We start from the raw sequence: 25,705 nt of genomic DNA, 5'->3' as shown, positions 1-25,705 counted from the left end.
CCAGAAGTTTCAATATACAAGAAGAATGTGCAATACAAGAAGTACTTGAAATATACAGGTATGAATTTATTCAAATAAAATAATACTTTATTTGGTAAATATATAAACATATAACTCAGGTTTATCATATGTATTTTGTTATTAGTTAACATCACAGATCAGCAAGAATTTTCCATAAAAGTAAATATAATGTAGTGTGTGTGTGTATATATACAGGGGCTTGTGAAAGTTTACACATCCAGGCTAAAGTTGATTTAAAAAGAGAAATTAAAAAAAAAAAATCTTTTGGAAATAGATCTTTTAAAAAAAAAAAGGAAAATCCAACATTTTAAGGACACCAATTTTCTTTGTGAATGAATAATGTAAATAAATAAAGGTTCTCCCTTAAAATACAGGGGGCATAAGTATACACACCCCTATGTTAAATTCCCATAGAGACAGGCACATTTTTATTTTTAAAGGTCAGTTATTACATGGATCAGGATACTGTGCATCCTGATAAGGTTCCCTTAGCAGGGTTTTATTTCAGTTAGCTTTTTTGCATTGAGAGATGATCTTATGGAAAGTTCCCCATGCCTATCTCTAGGTATGGTGAAGGGTATGTGATGATGGGGGGCTATTTTAATTCCAATACATTATTCATTCACAAAGAAAATTGCTGTCCTTAAAAGGTTGGATTTCCCTTTCTTTCTTTTTTTTTTTATTCAAATTTTTAATCAACTTTAGCATGGGTGTGTAAACTTTCTCAAGCCACTGTATATGTGGAGGGGGGGGGGCAAACAGCTGACACAACAGCCTGTCATCACCTAAAAGATCACTGAGGCTTACACACAAACTGCTGGGAAATAAACAGGATGGGTTAAGCTGCCATCTTTATTTAAGGCTCTGCTGAGTATAGTTGATATTAATGATAAATATGTATGTGACGATTAATTTAACTTCAAATTACATATTGTGTAATTTAATATATATATTTTTTTTTAAACAAAGAAATGCCATGCTCCCATGCTCTTTAACCTTGTCACAGCAGAAATGCTTGTAGATGAAAAATAATTTCTGCCTGTATAAGCATTAAAACAGTCATTATGTACAAGATAATATGCAGTAATACTAGTAAGTTCATGTCTATTCACCAGTTTTGCCTGCATACATCCCGTGGGGACATAGCTGAAATAATAAAACAAATGAATGATATAACGCTTTATGAACAAAGATGATACATAGTAAAGGCTGTGAAATAGCTACATATACTAACTTACTCGTAACATCCTTGTGTGTCAAGATAAATGAACATTTGTCATGTGCCTGGGTCACATACACATTATGAACATTTTTGAAATCATTCACAAATGAATTTGAAGCACAAAACTGGTATTAATCTCTTTGACATATAAATTCATCTTTTAAATCTTTGAAAAAAGATTTATAATTAAAGATCTGACATGATTAGTAATGCAAAATTGCACTACATAGCAAACAACTCATTAGATTTGTTGAAAGAGACCATTGTAAAATGGATGTAGTAAACTGTCAAACCTCTAGAATCACACCGCATGTCCCCTGAGCCAAGCCTAGCACTTTTCTAGTTGACTTGCCAGAGCTCATTAATCACACACTTTGTAATAATTATATTACTACTACTGATGATAACATAAGCTTACAAATCAAGTAGGGCGGCAACTAACAATTATTTTCATTGTGGATTAATTGATTGAATTAATAAAAATGTGGATTACTTTCTCAAATAATTGATTAATTGTTTGGTTTAGAAAATGTCAGAAAATGGTGAAAAAGTGTTTTTCAAAGTCTAAGATGACGTCATCACATGTCTTGTTTTGTCCACAACTCAAATATTTTTACTGTCATAGAGAAGTGAATAAATTTTAAAAAAAAATTCACATTGAAAAAACTGGAATCAGAAAATCTTTGCTTTTTTCTTTGTTGTTAAGACTGGATTTATCGATTATCAAAATAGTTGGCGATTAAGTTAACAGTTGGCAACTAATTGATTAATCTTTGCAGCTCTGAAATCAAGACAAGTTTCAACAGTAAATATTGGTAAATCTCTTGTTGAACATGACGTCAAATAAAAGCAACTAATGCTGTTTCCTGTGTTCTTCCCCCACTGCCAGTGCTACTCTTTAATGGCTTTTTGAAAACTTCTTACAAACTTGAGACTTCCTTTTTGATTGTCCAACCTTGAAAGGAAAAAAAATGATGCATGATATTAATGAATTTGGAGGTTCCAGTTAATGGGATTTCAGTGTAAGATCAAGTTGATTAATGGGCAAAATATTGTTAAAATTACACTAAAACAAGAGAAAAGGGAGAATCTCACCGGTTAGTGACACTGAAGTTGAGTGAAATTAATTCCGCTCCATCGTAGTGATGCATGCAGTTTGAGTTTCAGAATGCTCAAGTGCAAAAGCAAAATCTTCATCATCACTCTCAATTCCACATGTTCCTACTGCTTTGTGCATTTCCTGTTGACTTTCTTCTTCCTCAGTTTTGGAATTAGGAGCCATTTCAACCTCATCTTCAAGTCCTGCCTTTTCTACTTGCTCTCTTTCTGTCCGGAGTTTAAGAGATTCCTCCACCTTATGAAGAGACACCTCTGTTTCCTCTTGAGTGAAAATGTCTTCCTCTGCATCCATCCACTCATCCTGGTCATTTTCCTCCTCGTTTTGTTTAACAGACATTTCTGCTTTTGTTCCTTGTTCACAAGCTTCAGAGAGTACTGGCTGACTCATTAACATGTCTCCTTTCTGTGCTTGCCCTACTGGTTGTATTGTTTCTGTTGCCTGGACACTGGAGGTTAGTCTTTCTGTTGATCGGATTTGTTCTATGGGTTCAACTGTTTTTATTGCTTGGATTCCGATATCCAGCAGTACGGGTTGAGTTGTAATCAGAGCTCTTTCTGTTGAATCTAAGTTTGCCACTAGTTCTGTTGTCTGAACAGCAACCTCTGTTATCTCTGTCTGTTTCTGGCTTTCAGCTCTTGGTGTTGGATTTATTGGCTTTACGGGTTCTTTTACCTCTACTGCCTGAACTCTGACTTCAGACACTTCTGTCTTTTTCACAGGTTCATTTCTCTCTGTTGTAGATGATGGGGAAGCGGCTTTTGCTTGTCCAAACTGTATATTAAGTTTGAATTCAAAAGAAAGACTTGAAGGGGACTCCACATTACCTATTGAGGAGATTATTCCAGTATTTTGGGGGGCTGCTAATTTAGTGTTACCAAGTGTTACAATTGGACTTAGTTCCTCAGATGATGATTTGACCTCTTTTGATGTAACACCTGCTTCAGATTTTTTCTGTTTAGCTTTAGTTTCCTCCAAATCCTCTTTGTGATCCTGGATAGAGACATCTAAACTTCCTGGAATATCAGGTGTTTGCCTGAGATCTTTAGACACTTGCTGTTCAGTTGCAGAGACATCGCTGATGACAGCAGGCGCTTCATATTGTCTTTCTTTGACTGTTGCAATATTATCCTCCATAACTTTTTGATCCTCCACTTCATTTCTGTCACTTTCAACCATCTCACTCACTTCTGTCACAGCATCTGGCTGTTTTATAGCTTCTTGTTCCAAGTTATCAGCCACTGATTCAGGTACTTCTTTGGTTACCCCTACCTCTTGCACTGTGTCCACAACTGTCTCGGCTGATTTTATATTGACATCGACCACCTGCTCGTGAACTCTGTGATTGTCCTCGTCCTTCACTAATGGTGTGGCAGTCTCCTCCTTCAACACTAGCTCACTTGTCCCTCTATCTACCAAGTGTTCAGTACCAGCTGATGTTTTCTCTATCAGATCATCAGGTGTTGAAGCTGAGACATCTTTGAGATTACATGTGACTAGTTGCGCCTGTACAGCATGCTCAACTGCAGCAGTCTTTATTGCTCTTTCTTTTTCTACCTCTACACTGACTTGCACTGTACTGATATGCACTTCATGTTTGAGTTTATTTGTAACTGCAACATTGTCTACACAAGGTGCTGGGGTTTCTTCATTAAATATAGTCTTTTTAAGGACCAGATCATTATTGTCTTCCTCATTAACAGAGGAAACACAAACTGCTGTTAAGGTTTGTGACTTGTCTTTAGGGATGCGGTCTTCCTGCTCAACACCAAGATCTTGTGTAATGCTCACTGTTTTCTGATCTTCTGTTATCTCTAAGGACTGATCCAGTTGTGCCACAACTTCACTCTCAATTTCACCTATACTGACATTGACATTGTCTGTTTTGGAAACATCTTTCAACAATATTTGCTTTTCAAGTTCCTTAGCAGAATCTCTCTCAATACTTTCTGTGACTATATGCACATACAATGATGTCCCTTCCTCAGTTTTGCTTTCAGTTACAATTTCTTTGACATTAGATAATAATACTTCGGGTTCATTAACACGTTCAGTTTTGGCAGTTTCCATTGGTAGTTTTTCTTTTGGCTCAGCCCTCACTTCAGTTTCCTGTTTGGGTTCATTTGTAACAGTTTCCACCGCTGGAATATCCTCTGATATTACTTCCTTTTTAAGTAATAGAAGGCTATCAACCCCTGAAATGAATGTGGCTGCTTGCATAGCTTCTAATACTTCAAGTGACTGACCACTGACCCCTTCTGGTTCTTGAACATGTTCAGTTTTGGCAGCATCCATTGGTAGTTTTTCTTCTGGCTCAAGCCTTACTTCTGTTTCCTGTTTGGGTTCCTCTGTAACTGTTAACACTGCTGGGATATCCCCTGATATTACTTTATTTTCAAGTGATAGGCAGCTACCCACCTCTGAATGTAATGTGGCTGCTTCCACAGCTTGTAATAACTCTGGTTCTTGAACATGTTCAGTTTTAGCAGCATCCACTGGCTCAAGGTTTTCTTTAGTGAGAAGTATTGTTTCCCCTTTAAGTTCTCCTGTAACTGTTGCTTCTGGAACATCCTCTGATATTAACACTTTTTCAAGTGATTGAACACTGCTCAGCTCAGAATCTAATGCAGGTGCTTGAACAGCTTCTAATACTTCTCCTGGTTCTTGAACATGTTCAGTTTGGGAAGCCTCCACTGGCTCAAACTTGACTTCAGTGAGAAGTATGGTTTCCTCTTTTGGTTCATCTGTAATTGTTTCTGCTACTGGAATGTCCTCTGATACAACCTCTTTTTCAAGTGACTGACCACTGCTCTCTTCTGGTTCTTGAACTTGTTGAATTTTTGTAGCATCCAATGGTACTTTTTCTTCTGGCTCAGGCCTTACTTCTGTTTCCTGTTTGGGTTCATCTGTAATTGTTTCCACTGCTGGGATATCCTCTGTTATTACTTCCTTTTCAAGTGATAAACAACTACCCGCCTCTGAATTAATAATGGCTCCTTGTACAGCTTGAAATAACTCTGCTTCTTGAACATGTTCAGTTTTAGCAGCATCCACTGGCTCAAGGTTTTCTTTAGTGAGAAGTATTGTTTCCCCTTCAAGTTCTCCTGAAACTGTTGCTTCTGGAACATCCTCTGATATTAACACTTTGTCAAGTGATTGAACACTGCTCAGCTCAGAATCTAATGCAGGTGCTTGAACAACTTCTAATTCTTCTCCTGATTCTTGAACATGTTCAGATTGGGAAGCTTCAACTGGCTCAAACTTGACTTCATTGAGAAGTATGGTTTCCTCTTTTGGTTCATCTGTAATTGTTTCTGCTTCTGGAATGTTCTCTGATATGACCTCTTCTTCAAGTGACTGACCACTGACCCCTTCTGGTTCTTGAACATGTTGAGTTTTCGCAGCATCCATTGGTAGTTTTTCTTCTGGCTCAGCCCTTACTTCTGTTTCCTGTTTGGGTTCCTCTGTAATTGTTTCCACTGCTGGGATATCTTCTGGTATTACTTTCTTTTCAAGTGATAAACAGCTACCCGCCTCTGAATTTATTATGGCTCCTTGGACAGCTTGAAATAACTCTGGTTCTTGAACATGTTCAGTTTTGGAAGCCTCCACAGGCTCAAGTTTGGCTTCAGTGAGAAGTAATTTTTCCTCTTTAGGTTCATCTGTAATTGTTTCTGCTTCTGGAACGTCCTCTGATATGACCTCTTCTTCAAGTGACTGACCACTGCTCTCTTCTGGTTCTTGAACATGTTCAGTTTTGGCAGCATCCATTGGTAGTTTTTCTTCTTGCTCAGCCCTTACTTCAGTTTCCTGTTTGGGTTCCTCTGTAACTATTTCCACTGCTGGGATATCCTCTATTACTTCCTTTTCAAGTGATAGGCAGCTACCCACCTCTGAATCTAATGTGGCTTCTTGTGTAGTAGGTAATAACTCTGGTTCTTGAACATGTTCAGTTTGGGAAGCTTCCAATGGCTCAAGTTTCTCTTCAGTGAGAAGTATTGTTCCCTCTTTAGGTTCATCTGTAATTCTTACAACTTCTGCAACGTCCTCTGATACGACCTCTTTTTCATGTGATAGACCATTATCCCCTTCTGGTACTTGAACATGTTGAGTTTTGACAGCATCCATTGCTAGTTTTTCTTCTGGCTCAGCCCTTACTTCTGTTTCCTGTTTGAGTTCATCTCTAACTCTTTCCACTGCTGGGATATCCTCCAGTATTACGTTCTTTTCAAGTGATAAACAACTACCCGCCTCTGAATTTATTATGGTTCCTTGTACAGCTTGAAATAAAACTGGTTTTTGAACAGATTCAGTTTTGGAAACATCCACTTGCTGTAGTTTGTCTTCAGTTAGAATCATTGTTTCCTCTTTAGGTTTATCTGTATCTTTTGCTGCTTCTGGAACGTCCTCTGACATTTGTTTTTCAGGTGATTGAGCACTGCCCTCTTCTGGTTTTTGAACACGTTTAGTTTGGGAAGCCTCCACAGGCTCAATATTTTCTTCAGTGAGAAGTATTGTTTCCTCTTTCAGTGTTTCTACTTTTGGAACGTCCTCTGATATGACCTCTTCTTCAAGTGACTGACCACTGACCCCTTCTGGTTCTTGAACATGTTCAGTTTTGGCAGCATCCATTGGTAGTTTTTCTTCTGGCTCAGCCCTTACTTCTGTTTCCTGTTTGGGTTCCTTTGTAACTATTTCCACTGCTGGGATATCCTCTATTACTTCCTTTTCAAGTGATAGGCAGCTACCCACCTCTGAATGTAAAATGGCTGCTTCCACATCTTGTAATAACTCTGGTTTTTCAACATGTTCAGTTTTAGCAGCGTCCACTGGCTCAAGGTTTTCTTTAGTGAGAAGTATTGTTTCCCCTTTAAGTTCTCCTGTAACTGTTGCTTCTGGAACATCCGCTGATATTAACACTTTTTCAAGTGATTGAACACTGCTCTGCTCAGAATCTAATGCAGGTGCTTGAACAACTTCTAATACTTCTCCTGGTTCTTGAACATGTTCAGTTTCGGAAGCCTCCACTGGCTCAAGTTTCTCTTCATTGAGAAGTATGGTTTCCTTTTCAAGTGATAAACAGCTACCCACCTCTGAATCTAATGTGGCTACTTGTGTATTAGGTAATAACTCTGGTTCTTGAACATGTTCAGTTTTGGAAGCTTCCAATGGCTCAAGTTTCTCATCAGTGAGAAGCATTGTTTCCTCTTTGAGTTTATTTGTAATTTTTGCTTCTGGAACGTCCTCTGATACGACCTCTTTTTCAATTGACTGACCACTGACCCCTTCTGGTACTTGAACATGTTCAGTTTTTGCAGCTTCCATTGGTAGTATTTCTTCTGGCTTAGCCATTACTTCTGTTTCCTGTTTGGGTTCATCTTGAACTATTTCCACTGCTGGGATATTCTCTGGTATTACTTCTTTTTCAAGTGATAGACAGCTACCCGCCTCTGAATCTAATGTGGCTACTTGTATAGCTTGAATTACCTCTGGTTCTTGAACATGTTCAGTTTTGGCATTATCCTCTGGCTCAAGTGTCTCTTTAGTGAGAAGTAATGTTTCCTCTTCAGGTTCATCTGTAACTGTTTCTGCTTCCGGAACGTCCTCTGTTATCTCTTTTTCAAGTGATTGAACACTGCTCCCCTCTGAAGCAAATGTGTCTGCTTGAACAGTTTCGGGTTCTTGAACATGTTCAGTTTTGACAGCATTTGCTTTTAGTTCTTTGTTTTCTGGCTCAACATTGACTTGAGTGAGATGGTCCTCTGTCTGTTTGGGTTTTTCTGTAACTGTTTCTGTTGGTGGAATGTCCTCTGATTTTACTTCCTCCTCTCCTGACTGAACACTACCCTCCCCTAATGTGGAGGCTTGGACAGTGTCAAATGCTTCTGGTACGTTAACATTTCCAGTTTTGGCATCTATTACTATTTCCTCTTCCTTTTCTGGCTCCATGTTGACTTCAGTTAGAGGCATTGTTTCTTCTTTGAGTTCATATGTAAATGTTTCGGCTGCTGGGATGTCCTCCAATATTATTGCTTGATCTTTATCCTTAATTTGAATTTGATCTGGGATATTGTGCATGATCTGATCTTCCTTTTCTGTCATAGTTTGGACTGCATTTATCTCAGATGGGCATTCAACCAGATGATGGCTCTCATCAATACTTTCTAGTTCTTTTAGGCTGTCTTCTTGATGTGTATTGTTGACCTCATGTACTTCATCTACAGCAATTTCAGCAGTGTGAAACTCTTCAGTAGGAACTTCAGATACAATCTCAGTGGAATAAGAGTCATTGACTTCAAATAGGCACTCTGTTTCAGTGGTAGCTGCAAGTTCATTAATTGCGTCCAGTTCTTCAACATTTAGACCCGTGTTAATGGCAGTTGCATCTAATCTTCGGTGTATTTCCAGGATTGTTGGCTGTTCTTTTTCAAATGTTTCAAGTATTTGATTTGAAACAGAAACCGCTATTCTTTCGGATTTTAGCTCATTTGAGCAAACTGCAACTGTGTTTGGGCTTATGGAAATTGTTTTAACAACCTGATACAGGAGCACATCTGTTTCCTTAAAGTCATATTCTGCTGGTACTGGTGTTGTATTGCCAGATGTTTTTGAGGACTCTGAAGTTAACTGGGAAACTGCAGAGATCATCTCCGTTTCATCTGCCAGGGTAATGTCTAATGGCTCTGGTGCAGTAATGGCCTCAGATGTGATCTCTATCAGGTCCTCTGCTATAGTGTCATCTCTAGCTGCCTCCTCAGTGGCTGAAGCTGGAGTGGCCTCCTCTGGGATGTCACTGAGTTGTTGTTTACTGATTGATTCTGTAAAATCAACAGGTTCTTCATTTGTAGCCGGGGTTTTAGATGCCTGATTTTCTAAAGTAACAGCATTGTCTTGGACTTTCTTTACTTCAGTTTGCAGGTTGTCACATGGTAGGATTGGTTCAGCCATCTGATATAGAAGGTCTTGCTGGAGTTCATGGTCTCCTTCCTTGGGGATATGACTTTCTATGTCTGCATGTGTTTGTATGTGAACCTCAGTCTCTACTGTATCAAACTCAGACAATGGAATCACAGCTGGTGTCTCAGAGTCTTCATCACCTGAAGCTACGTCCTTATCAGCTTCATCTGAAGATACTTGGTCTTGCTTTTCGGCAGACTTCCTCTTTTTTCGTTTTGGTAGGAGTTTCTTTATTGAAAACGAGTACTCATCTTGAGTAACTTCACTATCAGATTGTACATGATTTTTGCTTTCATCCTCATTCATGGCTTTCTTTTTTGGGGTGACAAGTCTTTTCAATGATTTCCATGTTGACCCTCCATCACCCTCTGAAGGACTTTCTGCTTCTTTGGGGGAATAGGCTAACATTTCATTGACCTCATTAGAACTTCCTAGGCCCAATTCTGTACCATGTTTAGATCCACCATCTTGTTTATCAATTTGAAGTGGTTCGTCCTCAGAGTCTGAAGTTTTTCGGCTTCTTCTCCTGCCGGATCTACACAAAACAGATTCCCATGAAACAGACGAGTCTTTTCGTTTTTTGCCTTCTTCTGTGCTGAGGTCTGATATTTGCCCTCCTTCACTTGGTTTTGTTTCTTCTACTGAACCTGGGATTTGTGTATCTTCATTACTTAAAGAGGATCTCTTTATACGCTTTTTTGGAGTCATAAGTTTTTTGAAGGAAGCCCATGCACCATCCTCCTCTTCTACTGCCTCTGCAGAGTGTTGTGCACAACCTTCTTCTTTGTGATTCTCAGCTGACCCAGTAGATGATAGGAGCTGATCTAAAACATGTCCTCCAGAGTCAGACAGCTTTGCATCACTTGATTTCCTGCCTCTTTGGTTTTTGGATAGTTTCTTTAAACTAGACCCTGACAGCAGCCTTTTAAGAGGACTTGCTTGAACCTTGGCCTTTTCTTGAGAACTCAGAATTTCAGGCTCAGTAACAATGATGGTTGATGGATCTATGGACAGGATCTCCCCTTTAAGTATATTTTCTTTGTGTTCTGCCTCAATTGCTGCTGCCTCAACACCTAGACTTATCTCCTCTAAATCCTGTTGTTTATCTTGTACAGTTTGTTCTCTGGTCTCTTCGACCTCCTTTCCTCCCTTGTCTTCCGGTTCTTTGTCAGTTGTCTCATCTTCTGCAGGCTTCTTTTTCTTCCGTAGGCCAGAAAATATTCCAGTTGTAAAAAATCTTTTAATTGGAGATACAACCACTTCTTCTTCCCGGCTATATGGAGTTGTGGAATTTGACTCTTCTTTAGGTGTGGTATCCTGTTGTGCATGTTCTCCTACAAGTGAAGTCATTGCTGCAGCTACATTATCAGATTCAACTTCGTCTTTGGTTTCTTCTGTTTTCTCCCTGCATTTTCTAGAATGTCCGATGTAACGTCTGTCAGGGTAGGACATGTTGTTGAATCATTATCATAAGTCTCCTGTCCAATGTTCACATCAGTCTTCTGTTCAGCATTATCACTTGTTCTTTCTTTTGTGGTATCCTCAACATCTTCTGCTTTGTTTGGTCCTTCTTTGTTGGTCTCATCAGGCACATCTGTTTCTATTTCACCTGAGCCCCTCTTTACTGTCATGTTCAAACCAATGTTTCTGAAAAATCTCCTAAAACTTTTATTGATATCATTTTGCTTTGCATCCATTTCAATAATGTCCAGGGGTACATCTTCGTTAGCATCAGCTTCATTGAGTGACTCCTTTTCATTTATTTCAAAGTTTAATGGTGTTTCTTCTTCTTTAAGTGGCTTTTCTGTTTCGGAAACATCTTCGTCTGTTGAAAGGATAGCTAAACCAGGAAATAAGTAAAATATTAAAACACTTGGATTGCATGAACTGTAAAAGAAGGAGATGAAACTATCAGCTGAAATCTAACAAGTTATGGGTCAGCTCAAGTCTTTGAGCTAGAGTTCAAGTCAAGTCTCAGAGCTAGAGTGTAAGTCAAGTCTCATGTCTCTTGTGGTTATAAAGAGTGTTGTATGACCTGCTGTTTTTGATTCCAGGCTGCTTATAACTAGGGGTGCACAATATATCATCTTTTATCCTTATTGCAATATCAACTGACGTAATCGCGAGGGCTGCGACATGTTGCAATAGACACTCGAATGTTGGTGTTAGTTGAAAGACAATATTGGGAAAAAAATTACACTTTAAAAAGAAACACTCATTCTTTTTAGGGGGTGCCTTTTATATCCAATTCAATGCTCAATTTGCGTAGCAGAATACTGAAAGCAGCCGAAATGCAGAATTGAGTAAACTTTAATATCTGTTTATACAAGTAATATTATCGCAATATTCAACAACGTTAAATCGCATATTTTCATATCCTGCAGCCCTACTCAGAACACTGCACAGCTATATATAAGGTATTCAAAGTTTGCTGCCATCAGGACGGAAATTATTACATGAATCTGTTACCACAAGTTTGGCAAATAAACAAAAGCTCATTTAAATACAAATCTTATGACCAATGGCACAGCAGCTGCCGGCGTGGTCGACATGTTGTCCTCTCTCTCTGTGGCCACGTGCAGCAGATACGTACTACGTGTTACGTAGGCCGGTTATAGGTTACGAAAGGAGGGCGTTTGCCAAACATGAAGATTGTTCACGAGTCCTGCACCTCAAGGTCGAGTCTGAAGTCTTTTAAGGAGGAGTCTCAAGTCAAGTCTGAAGTCTGTGTGTGCAACTTAAGTGTGAATTGAGTCTGAAACTCAAGTCCCCATCTCTGCGAGTCTGTTGAAATAAGGCTCACATTGTCTGTCAATAAGCAGTAATAGAGGACCTACCCTCTGCATCGATCTCATCCTCACAGTGACCATTAACTTCTGCTATAGAGCCGTCTGCTTTTCCATTGATCTCAGAGACCTGCCCATTGTTTTTGAGAGGCTGAAACAAAGCGCAAAACATAGAGGCAAATATTAGATTGTATGGAAGGTGGAAAATCCATTTCTCATCTTTTAGCAGTTCATTCTAAACATTTTCTAATTTGTAATAGTAAATTCACTAGCCCTGGTTTCAGTTCAAAGAAATGTATAGCTGACGAAAAATCTAAATAAATTCAACAGATTTTGTACTTCCTTGAAGCAAACAATTTCAATCTTTGATTAACTGGGGCTCTAAAGTCCTATTTTGTATGCAAACAACACAGTCAAGTCACTGTTGTGTGGGGGTGATGGTAGTCTTACAGTAAGCCAGATTAGTCTAAAAAGCCTGAGCAGGCAAAAGTTTTCAACTATTGTGGAAAAACAACATAATTAAAGGAGCTATACAAATAGCTGGTAGTGTCGTATGACACCTGCCTATACCTGCTAAAACTTGTTGGACATTGGAAATAAATTTTATTAATTACTTTATCAAACAGTTTTTCCATGTTTTGCACAGCATGATACACATAGTGTAGTGATGCACACTTTGTGTGTAATATTTTTTGATGAATCAGGCATAGGTGGTATTTTTGGGACTTATAGCGGCCTTTGACGTTATCATTTTATTCTTTTTAAATAGGTTAGCTATAATGTAGCCTATAGGTAAAATTTTCTGAGACACAAGAACCAGCTCCCCTAAATGTAGAGATAAAACCCAACACTCTAAATTTAAACATGACCATGCCAAAAATAAAAGACCATAAGTTATGTTGGACCACATATGAAATTAAATGATCTCTTGTAACAGGGGCTTACTTAGCATTCCATCCTAATAATGTAATCACCCAAGTCACAAAGGTTAAAGTTGCTATTAAAACACCACAGTCTCATGATTATAGCTCATAAGACATTAGCTACATTGTTTTCATTCTCACAGTACAGTGCTGTCTAACTTACAGTGGCTTGAGAAAGTTTACACACCCATGCTAAAGTTGATTAAAAAGAGGAATAAAAAAACATCTCTTGGAAATGGATCTTAATGCCTTAATTTAAAAAAAAAGGAAAATCCAACCAATTTTCTTTGTAAATGAAAAATGTATTGTAAATAAATACATTTATTCTTTAAAATAGAGGGGGCATGAGTATACACACCCCTATGTTAAATTCCCATAGAGGCAGGCAGATTTTTATTTTTAAAGGCCAGTTATTACATGAATCCCCCCCACATCAACACATACCCTTCACCACACCTACAGATAGGCATGGGGAACTTTCCATAAGATCATCTCTCAATGCAAATCAAACCAGCTATTATCTAATTGCAATAAAACCATGCAATTTTCTTTGTATAGTGAAGGGTATGTAATGATGTGGGGGGGGGACGACTACATTAGGATGCATAGTATCCTGGATCCATGAAAATAACTGGCCTTTAAAAATACAAATCTGCCTGCCTCTATGGGAATTTAACATAGGGGTGTGTATACTCATGCCCCCTGTATTTTAACGGAGAACATTTATTTATTCACAATGTACTATTCATTCACAAAGAAAATTGGTGTGCTTAAAAGGTTGGATTTTCACAAAAAAAAATTGAATTAAGGCATTTAAGATCAAATTTTTTTTTTTTTCCTCTTTTTAATCAACGTCAGCATGGGTGTGTAAACTTTCTCAAGCCACTGTACACCCTGCTCTGCATGAACCAGTGATCATTTGTACACAAGTAATCAATGTTGCAGCAAAGGGGAAATTCCATCTCTCCCCTGGGCTTCACTGAGGTTCCTCTAAGAATGGAAGGTCATTACTGTTTCCTTACATCTACCGTAAAGGCAAACCGTTGCTGCTTCAAGAAAACAGTAAAACAGAGTCTTCAAAAAGGCACCAACAACTCAGACTAAGTTAGCCTAATACTACCATAGCAAAAGTGAATCACCAAGGGGGCATTCATGTTTCCTAAACTTTGACAAAATAAGAATTAAGTAGCACACACGTTTAAAAACGTCTTTGTTTTACTCGGAATTCATTAGTAATGGCTTTATTCTGCACCTGTTATAAATTAAGCTTGATGTGATCAGTGGCATTCCTTCAAATGGGACATTGTTTCTTTCTAGGGGGTTAATGGATGTGTTGGCAAGCAGCACCTGCACTGACAACAACAACTTCCAGCCTCAGCATTTTTGTAACACACAGTTTGGGAAATATAAGAGGCTTTATACCAAATAGTGTGTTGCTGCAGTTACTGAAAATCATCAATGCGTAGATAGGAGGATGAAAAAAAAAAAAATGTATAGATAAGTTTTGTAAAGGTGGTAGTTGTCTGCAGTAAGCCTATGCTAGCAATCTGGACCTGTGGGAAATAAGATGATACCTTGTCTTCAGTATTCTGCTCAGTCTGAGCATCATCCACTTTTTCGCTCTCCCCCTCAGCCGCTGCATCCTCCTTGCCCTCCCGAGGCGCAGACTGAGCGTCTCCCATGATCGGAACCGCAGCGCGTCACTCTCGGGAACGAGCCAGATGGAAATATCCCAAAGGTGCACTGAAAAAGCAATCCGGTAGCTCCGTGAGAGAGACGGCTTAGCTCTGAAATGCTGCAGCCTGGATGTTGAGAAAGTCTTTTAGCCAAACACCTCCCTGCAGGATCACATGAAGCCTATGAGGCTGGACCGGCCCGGACCGGACCGGCCCGGCACGCCCCCAGCTGCATCAAAAAAAAAAAAACCTGCAGAGAAAACTCAGCGCGTCCTCAGATGACTGAAGCGAGTGTCCCAGCAACACGCGCGTGCACGTTCACCTCAGTGCACAGCTATGTTAGAAGTTACAGCACTGAAATACTAAGTAGCCTATGATAAAGGTTTAAAAATATATTTTTATTGGAAGTAGAATGCAGCTGCACCAGGGGAGTTGTTTCTGAGGTTGGTGCAAACAGACTTAAAAAGGGCTAGACGGCCATTTTATCTATAGCTTTTATTACTGTTGACCATTTATATTTAAAAAAAAGTCATTTAGGGATTTACCAGTTTTGTTAACATTGACTGAATTGCTGCCTGACTGGGAAAATTGCTGATTGAAAATCAGTTTATGTGATTAAAAGTCCTAAAACAAAGTGGATAATGGGGGAAAAAAACAAAGTAAATAATCTTGATCATAAATAAAGTGAACCTCTTAATCTCCATTTGTTTCGTTCATGCACATATTGTGTATTCATCAGCATCTAAAACCTCTCCTGTGAAGCTTGAACTTGATCTTTTCACGTCTGACAAATAAACGAGCAAATTCCATTAATGGCTCTGTCATGTCTCCTCATTAGAGGGGAAACTTGTTGTTGAGGATGCTGCTGGATCTTGCTCGGTCTCATGGATTAATGTGTTAATCTGCTGTTGTCCCTGCTGGGAACAAAGTACATTTGTCCAGTTCTTGGCCAGTGAGGCCTGATCTTTATCACAACACAACAGAAGAAGAATCATGGGATTTTTGTGGTTTTAGCGTGCCTTATTAGAATTCGCTGCTATATATCAAATCAGGGATTTGTTAAACTGTGAGCTATTAAACATACAAGTAGAATATTTGAACCCTTTGACAACTACAATTATTTATTAATATGTGGAAATTAAGAAGACGCTTTCCTGTAATGTTCTGCAAGATCTTCCTTCAGAACAAAAGTATTTGGATATTCTATGTATTTGTACAGGTCATTTTAAGACACAAGTTGTGAAAATGTAGTTTCCAAAAGCATGCTTGATGCCCAGGAATCATCAGGAGGTATCAATTGTAGGATCGCACTGAAATTATTGTTTTTTCAGGCTTTTCAAATTTGACTCTCAACTAAATTTGGAGATTAAATTGAGACAGATCAAACTCTTCAAGTTCTGCTCAAAGTTCTGCTTAAAGTCTCTGGAGGAACACAGCGTTGTGTTTGTTGTGCTGACATATTGTTTTTTGGCGTCACATGTGGTTCTTGACAAGGGGATAAGCGAGCATCCTTAAAGCCTACCTGAGGCTAACAAGCCATCGCCGGTCATTAGCATTCCATTGACTGCCATTCATTTTGTCGTCACTTTGACAGTAAATAACTTTACCTCTGAAGCCTTTAAAGACTATTTTTGTTTATTTCTAAAGAAACACAACAATGTATAAAATGCTCCATTACGTTTTACCTCACGTTATGGCTCCGTAGCAGACGTTTTTGTAAAAATAGGCTAACGACTGTGTCATAACTAAGCAACTTTCTGTCGCACAGTAGAGAAATTACCGTATAGTTGGAGAGGCTCGCAGACAGTTTGGACTCACATTAACTGTTTTAAGTTTAATTACTAATGTTAACTAGCATGTTAGTTAGCAGTAATTAGCCTGTGCCTATGTTGTCTCCTAACCTATACCTACGCTCTCCGTCTCTGCTGATTGGGAATGATTGAGATTTCTCTTGTACAGCTACCAGAAGACTTACAACTTTCAGACACGTTGCCCACGTTACAACTACATCGTCAAGCTCAGTTGGAGGCTGCACAGTAACGCCTAGCCATCACCGGAAAAGTGCTTCTATTTTCCTTCACTGGTCTCCGTCCAGAACAACGGGGTCTGTTGGTCCATTTCATATACTGTCTGTGGTTCTTGAAAACGCCATTGAATCCAATAATATATATATGCAACCTACTCTCATGAATGAGAATAACATTTATTTCTATTACAAAAAGGGATATACAGCATGAGGCTAATTAAAGGCCTTTTTTGAGTACCTAAAATGGATTGAATTGAGACACAAATCTAATGCACTAAATCAAATTGAAAATTTGTAATTTAGATGACAGGTCCAGTTTAAAGCAAAGAAACGATGCTAACGTAAATAAATAAGTAATTTAAAAGGGACGTATTTAGTACAAATTTGGGGTCTTTTCTACTTCTACTCCTAATATCAAAAAAATTTGTATTTTTTCCCCCCACTACATTTACGAAAGTTTTGTACAGTATTTTAAAAATTAAAGATGTTGCATAAAAAACACATGTAGTTAAAAATACAACGTTTTTTTTCAAAAACTATTCAAAAATACGGGCACTACTAGCAAAATGAGGCCCGTTTAAAAACACGTATTTTGGAGAAGAACGTTTGGATCTTTCCAGATTTAAAAATTTTGGATTTTTCTGAGGATATTTTTCCCGATGATATTACATACTTAGAAAGAGCTTTTTCAATGGGGGCTTTTCCCATTCTCATGCTTTTTTTTTTCCTTTTTTCCGTCTGATTTTTCTTGTCCAAATTTCTTTTCGTGGCCCAAAATTTTTTGTTTTGAATTGTGAAAACTTTAAAATCTTGCCCGCTGTATTTCCTGGTTTTTCGATTTAAAATATCCATTGTTGCTACCTAGCGCCCCGCATTTGCAAGTATCTGCCCATTTGTTTAACCCGCTTTTTTGAGAATTTCAATTTTTTTAGTTGGGGTTCCGAAGCTTAGGGAAAGGGAATGAGATCATTAGAGCGAGCCATATTTTAGGTAAAATAGTGGTTTTAAAGGAGTTTAACCCCCCCGGGTTTGTTTTCCTGGCAGCGAGATGGTGCTAAAATTTTTAATAATTTTCCCCCCTCTTTTTGTCAAATTTGATAAATATTAGGGGTCTTTAATGCGACCCTTTTAATTTTTATAAAGGGAAAAGTTCCATCTCATTTTTAAAGAAAAAATCTTTCCCAAAGGGGTTTTTTTAAGGGCTCAACGCTCAAGGTGTTACTCAAATACCCAAATACCCTTTAATATCCTGTTTAACAAAGCCACGTTTAAAGGGGAAGCAACACCCCAGTATAAAAAGGCCCCGTACACCATGGGTTGGTTCCCACCCCCCCCAAACCAAACCAGGCCCGACTTTTTAAAAAAAAGAGTGTGTGTCCCCAAAAAGTTTGGGGAAAAGGGGCCCCCCTTGGGGAAAATTTCCTAGGGGCAAAAAAAAATCTCCAAACCCCATGACAGCCCATTTTTTTTAAATTGGGTCAATGCTTGAGCCCACAGGTTATTTTAAACCTAAATTTTAAGGGCCTAAATTTTGGACTAATTGAGTCCCCAATTTTTGGGTAACGGGGAAAACAGTTTGATGTTTTCTCCACTGATTCCCGAAACCTAACTCCTGAGGCCTGAGCTTTTTAAGGGTGATAAACCCATAAAGTGGGTCTAACGGAGTCAGTCGGGCGGGGTGTCCGTGCCCTTTTTTTTGGTACCGGGTAATCCCAAAAACTAAAATTTTCCATCCCCCTTCCCCTAAAAATTTAAAATCGTGACTGTTTCCCTTTTGGTTGGTTAAAATTCTTGGAAGTTGGAAGGAAAACAAAAACCAACAGATTTTTTTTAGACAATATATCGTTAGACAGGGGAAATGAAAACCCCCAGAGAGAAGAAGGGGAAGAGAGAGGGGAAGGAGAGAGAAGGGGGAGGGGGGAGCACCCCAGCAAAGGGTCGCAGGTCAAACCCAAAAAAACCCGGGCCCCCCCGTAAAGGGACCCGCCCATGGGGCACACCCCCCCCCTTTTGCCCCCAAGGGCCAAAGGGCCCCACAGGTTTGCGGTTGAAACTTGATGGGGTTTGAAAACAAAATTTTTTTCCCAACAGAAAAATAAAAATAAAAAAAACCCTTTACGAAATTTTAAAGCATGCGGGTGAGCAGAGATAATTCTTAAAAAATCAAATGTGACAGCTTGAATACTTTTTTCATTTTTAATTCTCAAAGTTACACCAGTGAATAGACCCAAGAGATCCATTCCTTTTGAATACTTACAAAACACCTTCTTTTTTTAAATTTCGCCAAAAAATTTTTTGATAAGGGTTTTTTTGACCATGAAAAAAGGGAAGCAGGGAAAAAACAAAAAAAAAAAGACATTGCCCCTGGGCCCCCCTTTAGTGTAGCCTTTATCCCTGTAATTTGGGTTTTTTTTTGGTGACCTGTAGAAAAAACAAAGGGTTAAAAAACCCTTTTAAACTGGAATGGTGGAGGGATATCCAAAGCAAAAATGTCCCACTTTAAAGTTTCCAAGTGCAGCAAATAGACCTTTGTCCTCATGGTCAGCAGATTTACAGTCTTTAATTAAGAAAACATTCCTGGCACATTCCCAATGAACCGTTTCCCAGTGTTGCCGCATCTCAGTCTGGTAGTTTTGAACTTCTGATACAAGGCACATGTTAGATTATAACATCTTATGACATGCTCAGTTCCTGACTGGTGAACAGGCCGTTGTACATGTGAAACTCATGTGAATTGATAAATAACATTCTGCTCAAATCAGAACCAGCTGACTGCAGAGAGATAACTAGATTTTAACGAGACTTATCAACTCGTAATGTTGTTTGGGTTGTGTATGTTGCTGAAAATCATTAGATTTGCGCTGAAATGGAAAATCAGGACAGTTTGCAAGAAATAAAGATGTCAAAATTAATGAAAATTTGTTTTATGTTAAGATTCTGGGAACAGTGGCATGCTTGTTCCTAACATGATATTTTTGTTTTAGTACATCATTGTCTCTGTATTTCAAAATAGTTAAAATTTAAAGGAATGCATGTAGGTACCAATTTGTTTTATTTAAGCTTATAGCCTTTGATTGTTTTGGTTTTTCAATTAACAGATGTTTTTTCTTTCTTCTTCTGCCTTTTAGTGCATATGGGTATAATTTGAAAGCCAAAGAATCCTTTCTTAGTTGCAGTTGATAAGACATTTCCTCCTGAACAACCTTGTTTCTCAGGCTTTGTTAAGAGGAACTGATGCATGGAACAGAGTTGTTGATGGTGATCAACGACTTTAGAGAAGTTCATAATTTGCATGTCACAGAAAATACCGTTGTGCCACTGACATCTGCTGGACAAAATAAATACTCCTCCATTTTAAAGTGACATTTCAGGATTCCAGACAAAGGCTGAATCTCATTTCTCCATCTTAACCCTTCCGCTTGCCGCTTACCCCTTACCCCTACCCCTTGGCCCTTGAAACCACGGGGTAAGGGCTAGGGGTGAAAACATCCCCCTATGAAATGGGACACCACTTGGTTACATCACCATACAGTATTGATCACAAACTTCCGACATGCCGTCTCTGTCTGTCAAATGCATGGGTTTTGACAACAATGTCATATGCATTTATATATTTTATGTTCACTTTGGTGGTGCAGAGGCAGATAATCTCTCTCTCTCTCTCTCTCTCTCTCTCCATAGCAGTTGACAGAAAATTGATGTGTGTACATATATATATATATATATATATCACATATTAAATGCATAGGTGTCACATCGATTCCATACCGTAGGCCTACTGATCGCTATACAACACACTATAACACAAAACAAACACACAATACAATACGTTAGAGTTTTTGTACAATATAATTACTCAATACTCAAATCTGTAATATTCTCCTTTTTTTGAGGGATGAAATTATTTCATTGAGAAAGTTAGGAGCGGTCACATTGACCAAGAGGGCTATTTTCCTAAAAACTATAAAAGCACCCTTTAGTGATTTAACCAGGAACTTTAACTGGGTTTAGTGTTACATATATCTATGTCAAAGTTTTTCTCCCTTGGAATAGTAGTAACCAGGTAAGCTGTATTAACATACCAAGTCTTAAGGTGAGGGGAATAAATGAAACTGAAAGACTGCATTTAACATTCTGTTGTATTGTGGTTTTTGGGGGGGGGTGTTTCATCTTCATTCATGCTGCTCTTTTTATCTTCAGAATCAAGTCACGGATCCACACTGGAGGAGAGTGCATCTACAGCTTAGTTACACATCGACTTTGCTAAAAAAAAACTCCCTTTGAGAAACAAAGCCAGTGTGACTCAAACTCATGGAGGTCGGGTGGAATTTCTTAATCACACGCAAAAACCACTGCTGGCTGTGGATATGACTGTTTCTTCTCACAGCTTCCTACGCATCAACTGAATCCATTTTCCTTTTAAATAGACTTCTTTTTCTGGCTGCATGACTTATAATCATCACCTGACTGTTTTGGGTTTCACAAGTCTTTGGTGAGATTGCATTTCATGGAACTGAAATGAAAGGGTGTAAGATTATCGACTGAACACGTCTGCGAGACTGCTTCATTTGTTATCACATGAGCAGTTCACATGTCCCGCCCCTTTGGGAGATAACGTATCTGAAATGCTTCCTCTTTATTTTCCTCTTGCTTTTGATGTCCACTATCAGCGTGACTTCTGTCCTGTTATCTTAGTGGACACATGACGTTAGTCTCATCGCCTTATGTATTGTTAGACAGAAAAAACAACCTAGAAAAAGATCAAATGCTATTTATACCAGTATCCTTGCACTATGCTCCATATTTAAATAATTTTATTGATCTCTTCATTGCACTCATGCCTCTATATTGTTTCTGTTTAGAGTATTTATATATTGTGTATATATTAGTCTGTATATTTTGTTTTGGTTGTTTTGTATGTGTAAGCACAGTGTGAGTAACGATGCTCCAAAGACAAATTCCTCCTATGTGTCCTCATACCTGGCGAATAAAGCTGATTCTGATTCTGAAAAACAATAGTGCACTTACAGTGGCTTGAGAAATTTTACACACCCATGCTAAAGTTGATTAAAAAGAGGAATAAAAAAATCATCTTTGGGAAATTGATCTTAATGCCTTAATTCCAAATATTTAGGAAAATCCAATCTTTTAAGGACATCAATTTTCTTTGGGAATGAATAAGATGTTAAATATAAGTAAATGTTCTTCCTTAAAAATCCAGGGGGCTTAAGTAAAATGTTCAATTTCCATAAAGCAGATTTTTATTATTAAAGGCCAGTTATTTCATGGCGCAGGATACTATGCATCCTGATTAAGTTCCTTTGGCCTTTTGGAATTAAAATATTTATTTATTTACAATACATTATTTATTCACAAAAAAAAGTGGTGTGCTTAAAAGGTTGGTAAAAGGTTTTCCTAGATTTTTTTAATTAAGACATTAAGATCAATTACCAAAAGATTTTTTTTTTATTCCTCTTTTTAAACTTCATCATGGGTGTGAAAACTTTCTCAAGCCACTGTCGGTGACAGATGACCTGAGAATATAGAAATATGTAAAAAGCAGATCAGTCGTCATCTTTATGATGAATCCTCGAGCTTCACCGTACTGTACGTCCCTTCCTGCCTCCATGTGACACAACAGGAATGCAGAGTGTTTCCTCATTAACAGGTGTAGACACCAAGGTGGATAACATGATTTAAAAATCATTCTCTATTTTTACAGTTGTCACGCTGCCTCATGGACTGAATCAACATTTTCTATGATCGTCTTGAAGGAAACCACAAACTGCATCTCCAGATAAACTGCCAGACGAGTAAGGTATGTTGATTCTCTCATTAAAAGTTCACATATTTCAGACTTTTTAGGCTTGCCTGAGATGGCATTTAAAGTTTAAAGAAAACGTGAAAAAGGCAAGAAAACTTTAAGTTGAGGCCCCTTTACACTCACTCGTGTGGAAAAGTGTCGCAAATATTGATTTGTCTCAGAAGTAGAATTGGTTTTTGCAGCAAGCCATATATACAAGACAATAAAATACAACATGCCTACCAAAGTGCATCAATCAATGTATTTGTGACATTAAGTCATATAAAATACAATTTCTGTTATATATCCATATTGTGTTAGGACCCACTGGTGTTGGGATGGTTGGATCTTGGTTTCAGACTTCCTTGTGCCACTGGTTCATAACTTCCTTTTGTTAAAACACTTAAATTCCAAGTGTCTCCACTTACTTGAAAGCAGATTACTTGCATGCTGCAATACTTTTATTCTATATTTTTAAGGCTGAAAACTTGTTTGGTAAATTCTGAAGGGAGATTAAATGTCCCTGCAGATAAAGAGCATTCATCTAAGATTACACTGAGATATACTGAGAGCGAGAAATTGCGTAAAGCTACAGCCACACATATCCATTACAACATGTCTGGATTGTTGTGTGCCTGATGAGTCCAGGCTCGTTTGACATCTTCAGTCATGCTCGGGAATTTTTAAAACCAAAGCCAGTACAAGCTTGTGTGTTGCAGCCAATCGCTCTCTCTTCTTACGTCTGCTTTTAGTTGTTTTAACCTTCTTTCTTATTCTAATCTCTAGCTAAGTGTTTCCCCCTAAACTTTAACTGAAGATCACTTCCTTACTCCCAGCCTGTGAACCACTGCTTTACTAGTCGATATCCATGACATTCCATTTCTGGGATTGCTCTAGTGCTGCCGGAGGTTCCGCCGGATGTCATTCTTTTTGGCTGGAATTTGTATTTTAAACTCTGGTTGATTTCTGAGGATTCGGGTTAACCGCTCTTCAGATCTCTGCAGGGTGAATCCAGACAGCTAGCTGCACTATCTGTCCTATTACAGTTGCACAACTAAAATAACATTTTGACCGTTCACACGTTCAACAACTTCCTTCCTGAGGCTGTTTTGCAGCGGCACCGTGGCTCTGTCCGGAGCTTAGCGCCCTCAGACGATTGGTTTAACAGCTAAAGACCTTTTTACTCAGTTAATTTAGCCCCATTGCTGACTGTATTGTTTTGTATTTATGCTTTTGTGTGTTACAACAATTTATTGTGCTTTTTATGACTATTGATCTGTTTTAATGTATTTAATTTGCCTGTGAAGCACCGTGTGACTCTTTCTGTGTTAAGTGCTATACAAATAAACCTTACTTCCTTACCTACTTATTTAAAGAAATGCCAATAAACCAGAACACGTTTTTCTCCCAACCCAGAATGCTGTGTGGACATGCCAGACCCTCCTTGGCAGCTCTGTGGAGGACGGTCTGGCAATGTGAGACTACTGCTTTACAAACATGATGGAGAGATTCTCTCACCCACCGACACAAATAAATCCGAATCTTTTCCCTTGTTGTCTTTTGTGTCATTTTTCCTTCCAGACATGAGAAACAGGCTGAGGCACCTCCATCATGTGGAGAGGGACTCTGAGGGTTTGAGCTCAGTGAAGCAGGACCATTTGTCAGTTCATGAGGCAGCAACAGCATCCCGTCCTCCTGACCCAGACCTTCATGGCGTCCTGCAGGAGGCCCAACAGATCCGTCTGGAGATCCAACAGATCCAGAACTAGATCAGTAAGTTGAAAGATGCAAACTACCTGGCCTGAAACAAGATCTCACACCCCGCTGAGACAGAGCGGGACTCCAATGCAATCGGCGTGGATATTAAACGTAGAGGAGAAGCTGCGCTGCGGGAAGTGATGCTCAGCTACATTGGCCCAGAGATGAGCCACAGGGAGGCTTGTAAACAGCAGATCCAGAGACAGATGGAGGTGGTGGGCAGGGAGGTCGGCGAGGAGGACCTGGAGGAGATGATGGAGAGCGGGGAGTTGAATGTGTTCAGGTGGAGGGCAAAACGGCTCGCTCAGCTTTCCTGCAGCTCCAGAGGCAACAGAAGGAGGTGATGGAGCTGGAGAAGAGGATAGAGTGTATCCAGGAGTTGTTTCTGGATGTGGCTGTGCTCATAGAGGAGCGGGGGGAAAACATCCAGAAAAGTGTCCAAAATACTGAAGTGATCATTCAGGATGCCGTAGTAACATTTGATAAAGAAGCTGTTTTGTTGCTGCTGTCCATGTTTTAACAATGAGGTCTGATGAGGCCTCGGGTCCAGTCCACTGGTCCATGTGGTGAAAGCTGCACTACAAACTAAAGGAACAACCCATAAGATGCTGTCATAAATCACCAGCTCCTTCAAAAACTGTTTTGATATTGAAGGTCCATTTAAAAGCTGTTTTGTACCTTTCAATCATTGTAAAATATTGTGGTTTTTAAACTGAATTGCACTGGTTTAAGATAGGTATAGAAGGTGTAGGTAAACACAATATTAGCAAACATCTACAGTATGTCTTGTAGGGTAACTGAGTATCTGTTGTGTCCAAGGTCAAAATTGAACTTCAAACCTTTAAACAAACATGGACAGAAAGTCCTTAAAGTGGCAATCCTTAAAGGTCCCATTAACATTAATATGAGTTCCCCCAGCCTGCTTATGGTCCCCCCAGGAGCTAGAAATGGTGATAGGTGTAAACCGAGCCCTGGGTATCCTGCTCTGCCTTTGAGAAAATGAAAGCTCAGGTGGACCGATCTGGAATCTTGCCCCTTATGAGGTCATAAGACAAAAATTGGAGAACCCTTTTGTAATTATGTAAACACATATTGTAATCTGAAAACTGCTGCCCTGGTTAAAAAAAAACAATGCAGTTGATCTGACCTGGTATTCTGTCTACTCTATAACGTATTTCCATTGCACCATAATTGAGTGCAGTGGAAATTTCTAAGTGACCCCAAACTTTTGACCGATATTGTATACATTTTTGCAAACTTTGGGCTCAATCCCCACTGTGTTACCTCCTTTTGTAATTTAACAGACATTTTATTAAATGAAACTCTTTGAGATACAGCTACAGCTTCAAAGTGCTGAATAAAAAGGTAAAATCTGAACATGACCATTGGGGCTCCACCTGCTGATGAACGTGGATC

General features: G+C 38.9%; 2 protein-coding genes and 1 pseudogene across 5 annotated transcripts; 1 reads left to right on the top strand and 2 right to left on the bottom strand.

The window, feature by feature from the left end:
- Nucleotides 1-45: 45 nt before the first annotated feature.
- On the bottom strand, nt 46-6,771 carry LOC116670341 (titin). 4 transcript variants are annotated; one of them, XM_032500823.1, is made up of 4 exons: nt 6,746-6,771; nt 6,260-6,385; nt 2,339-4,786; nt 46-2,198 (listed from the first exon to the last, which is right to left on the bottom strand). In XM_032500823.1, the coding sequence occupies exon 3, from the start codon at nt 4,653-4,655 to the stop codon at nt 2,367-2,369; it is 2,289 nt and encodes a 762-aa protein (XP_032356714.1). In that variant the 5' UTR covers nt 4,656-4,786; nt 6,260-6,385; nt 6,746-6,771; the 3' UTR covers nt 46-2,198; nt 2,339-2,366. The 4 variants fall into 4 exon arrangements, with proteins under 4 accessions (XP_032356714.1, XP_032356713.1, XP_032356712.1 ...); XM_032500822.1 differs by lacking the exons at nt 6,260-6,385; nt 6,746-6,771 and adding exons at nt 5,124-5,188; nt 5,948-6,235 and having other exon boundaries at nt 2,339-4,973; XM_032500821.1 differs by lacking the exon at nt 6,746-6,771 and having other exon boundaries at nt 6,260-6,678.
- Nucleotides 6,772-7,622: 851 nt separating this feature from the next.
- Nucleotides 7,623-14,920, bottom strand: LOC116670382 (uncharacterized). Its single transcript, XM_032500890.1, has 3 exons — nt 14,601-14,920; nt 12,155-12,254; nt 7,623-11,157 (listed from the first exon to the last, which is right to left on the bottom strand). Exons 1-3 carry the CDS (start codon nt 14,706-14,708, stop codon nt 10,676-10,678), a joined length of 690 nt encoding a protein of 229 aa, XP_032356781.1. The 5' UTR covers nt 14,709-14,920; the 3' UTR covers nt 7,623-10,675.
- A 7,358-nt stretch (nt 14,921-22,278) lies between these two features.
- Nucleotides 22,279-25,398, top strand: LOC116670381 (syntaxin-1B-like; annotated as a pseudogene).
- The last annotated feature ends 307 nt before the right edge of the window (nt 25,399-25,705 follow it).

Source organism: Etheostoma spectabile, chromosome 20 (genome assembly GCF_008692095.1).
Source record: "Etheostoma spectabile isolate EspeVRDwgs_2016 chromosome 20, UIUC_Espe_1.0, whole genome shotgun sequence".
In the NCBI taxonomy this organism is placed as follows: Eukaryota; Metazoa; Chordata; class Actinopteri; order Perciformes; family Percidae; genus Etheostoma; species Etheostoma spectabile.
Note: the sequence above shows the minus strand (reverse complement) of the source record. Positions and strands in the feature narration are given on the sequence as shown.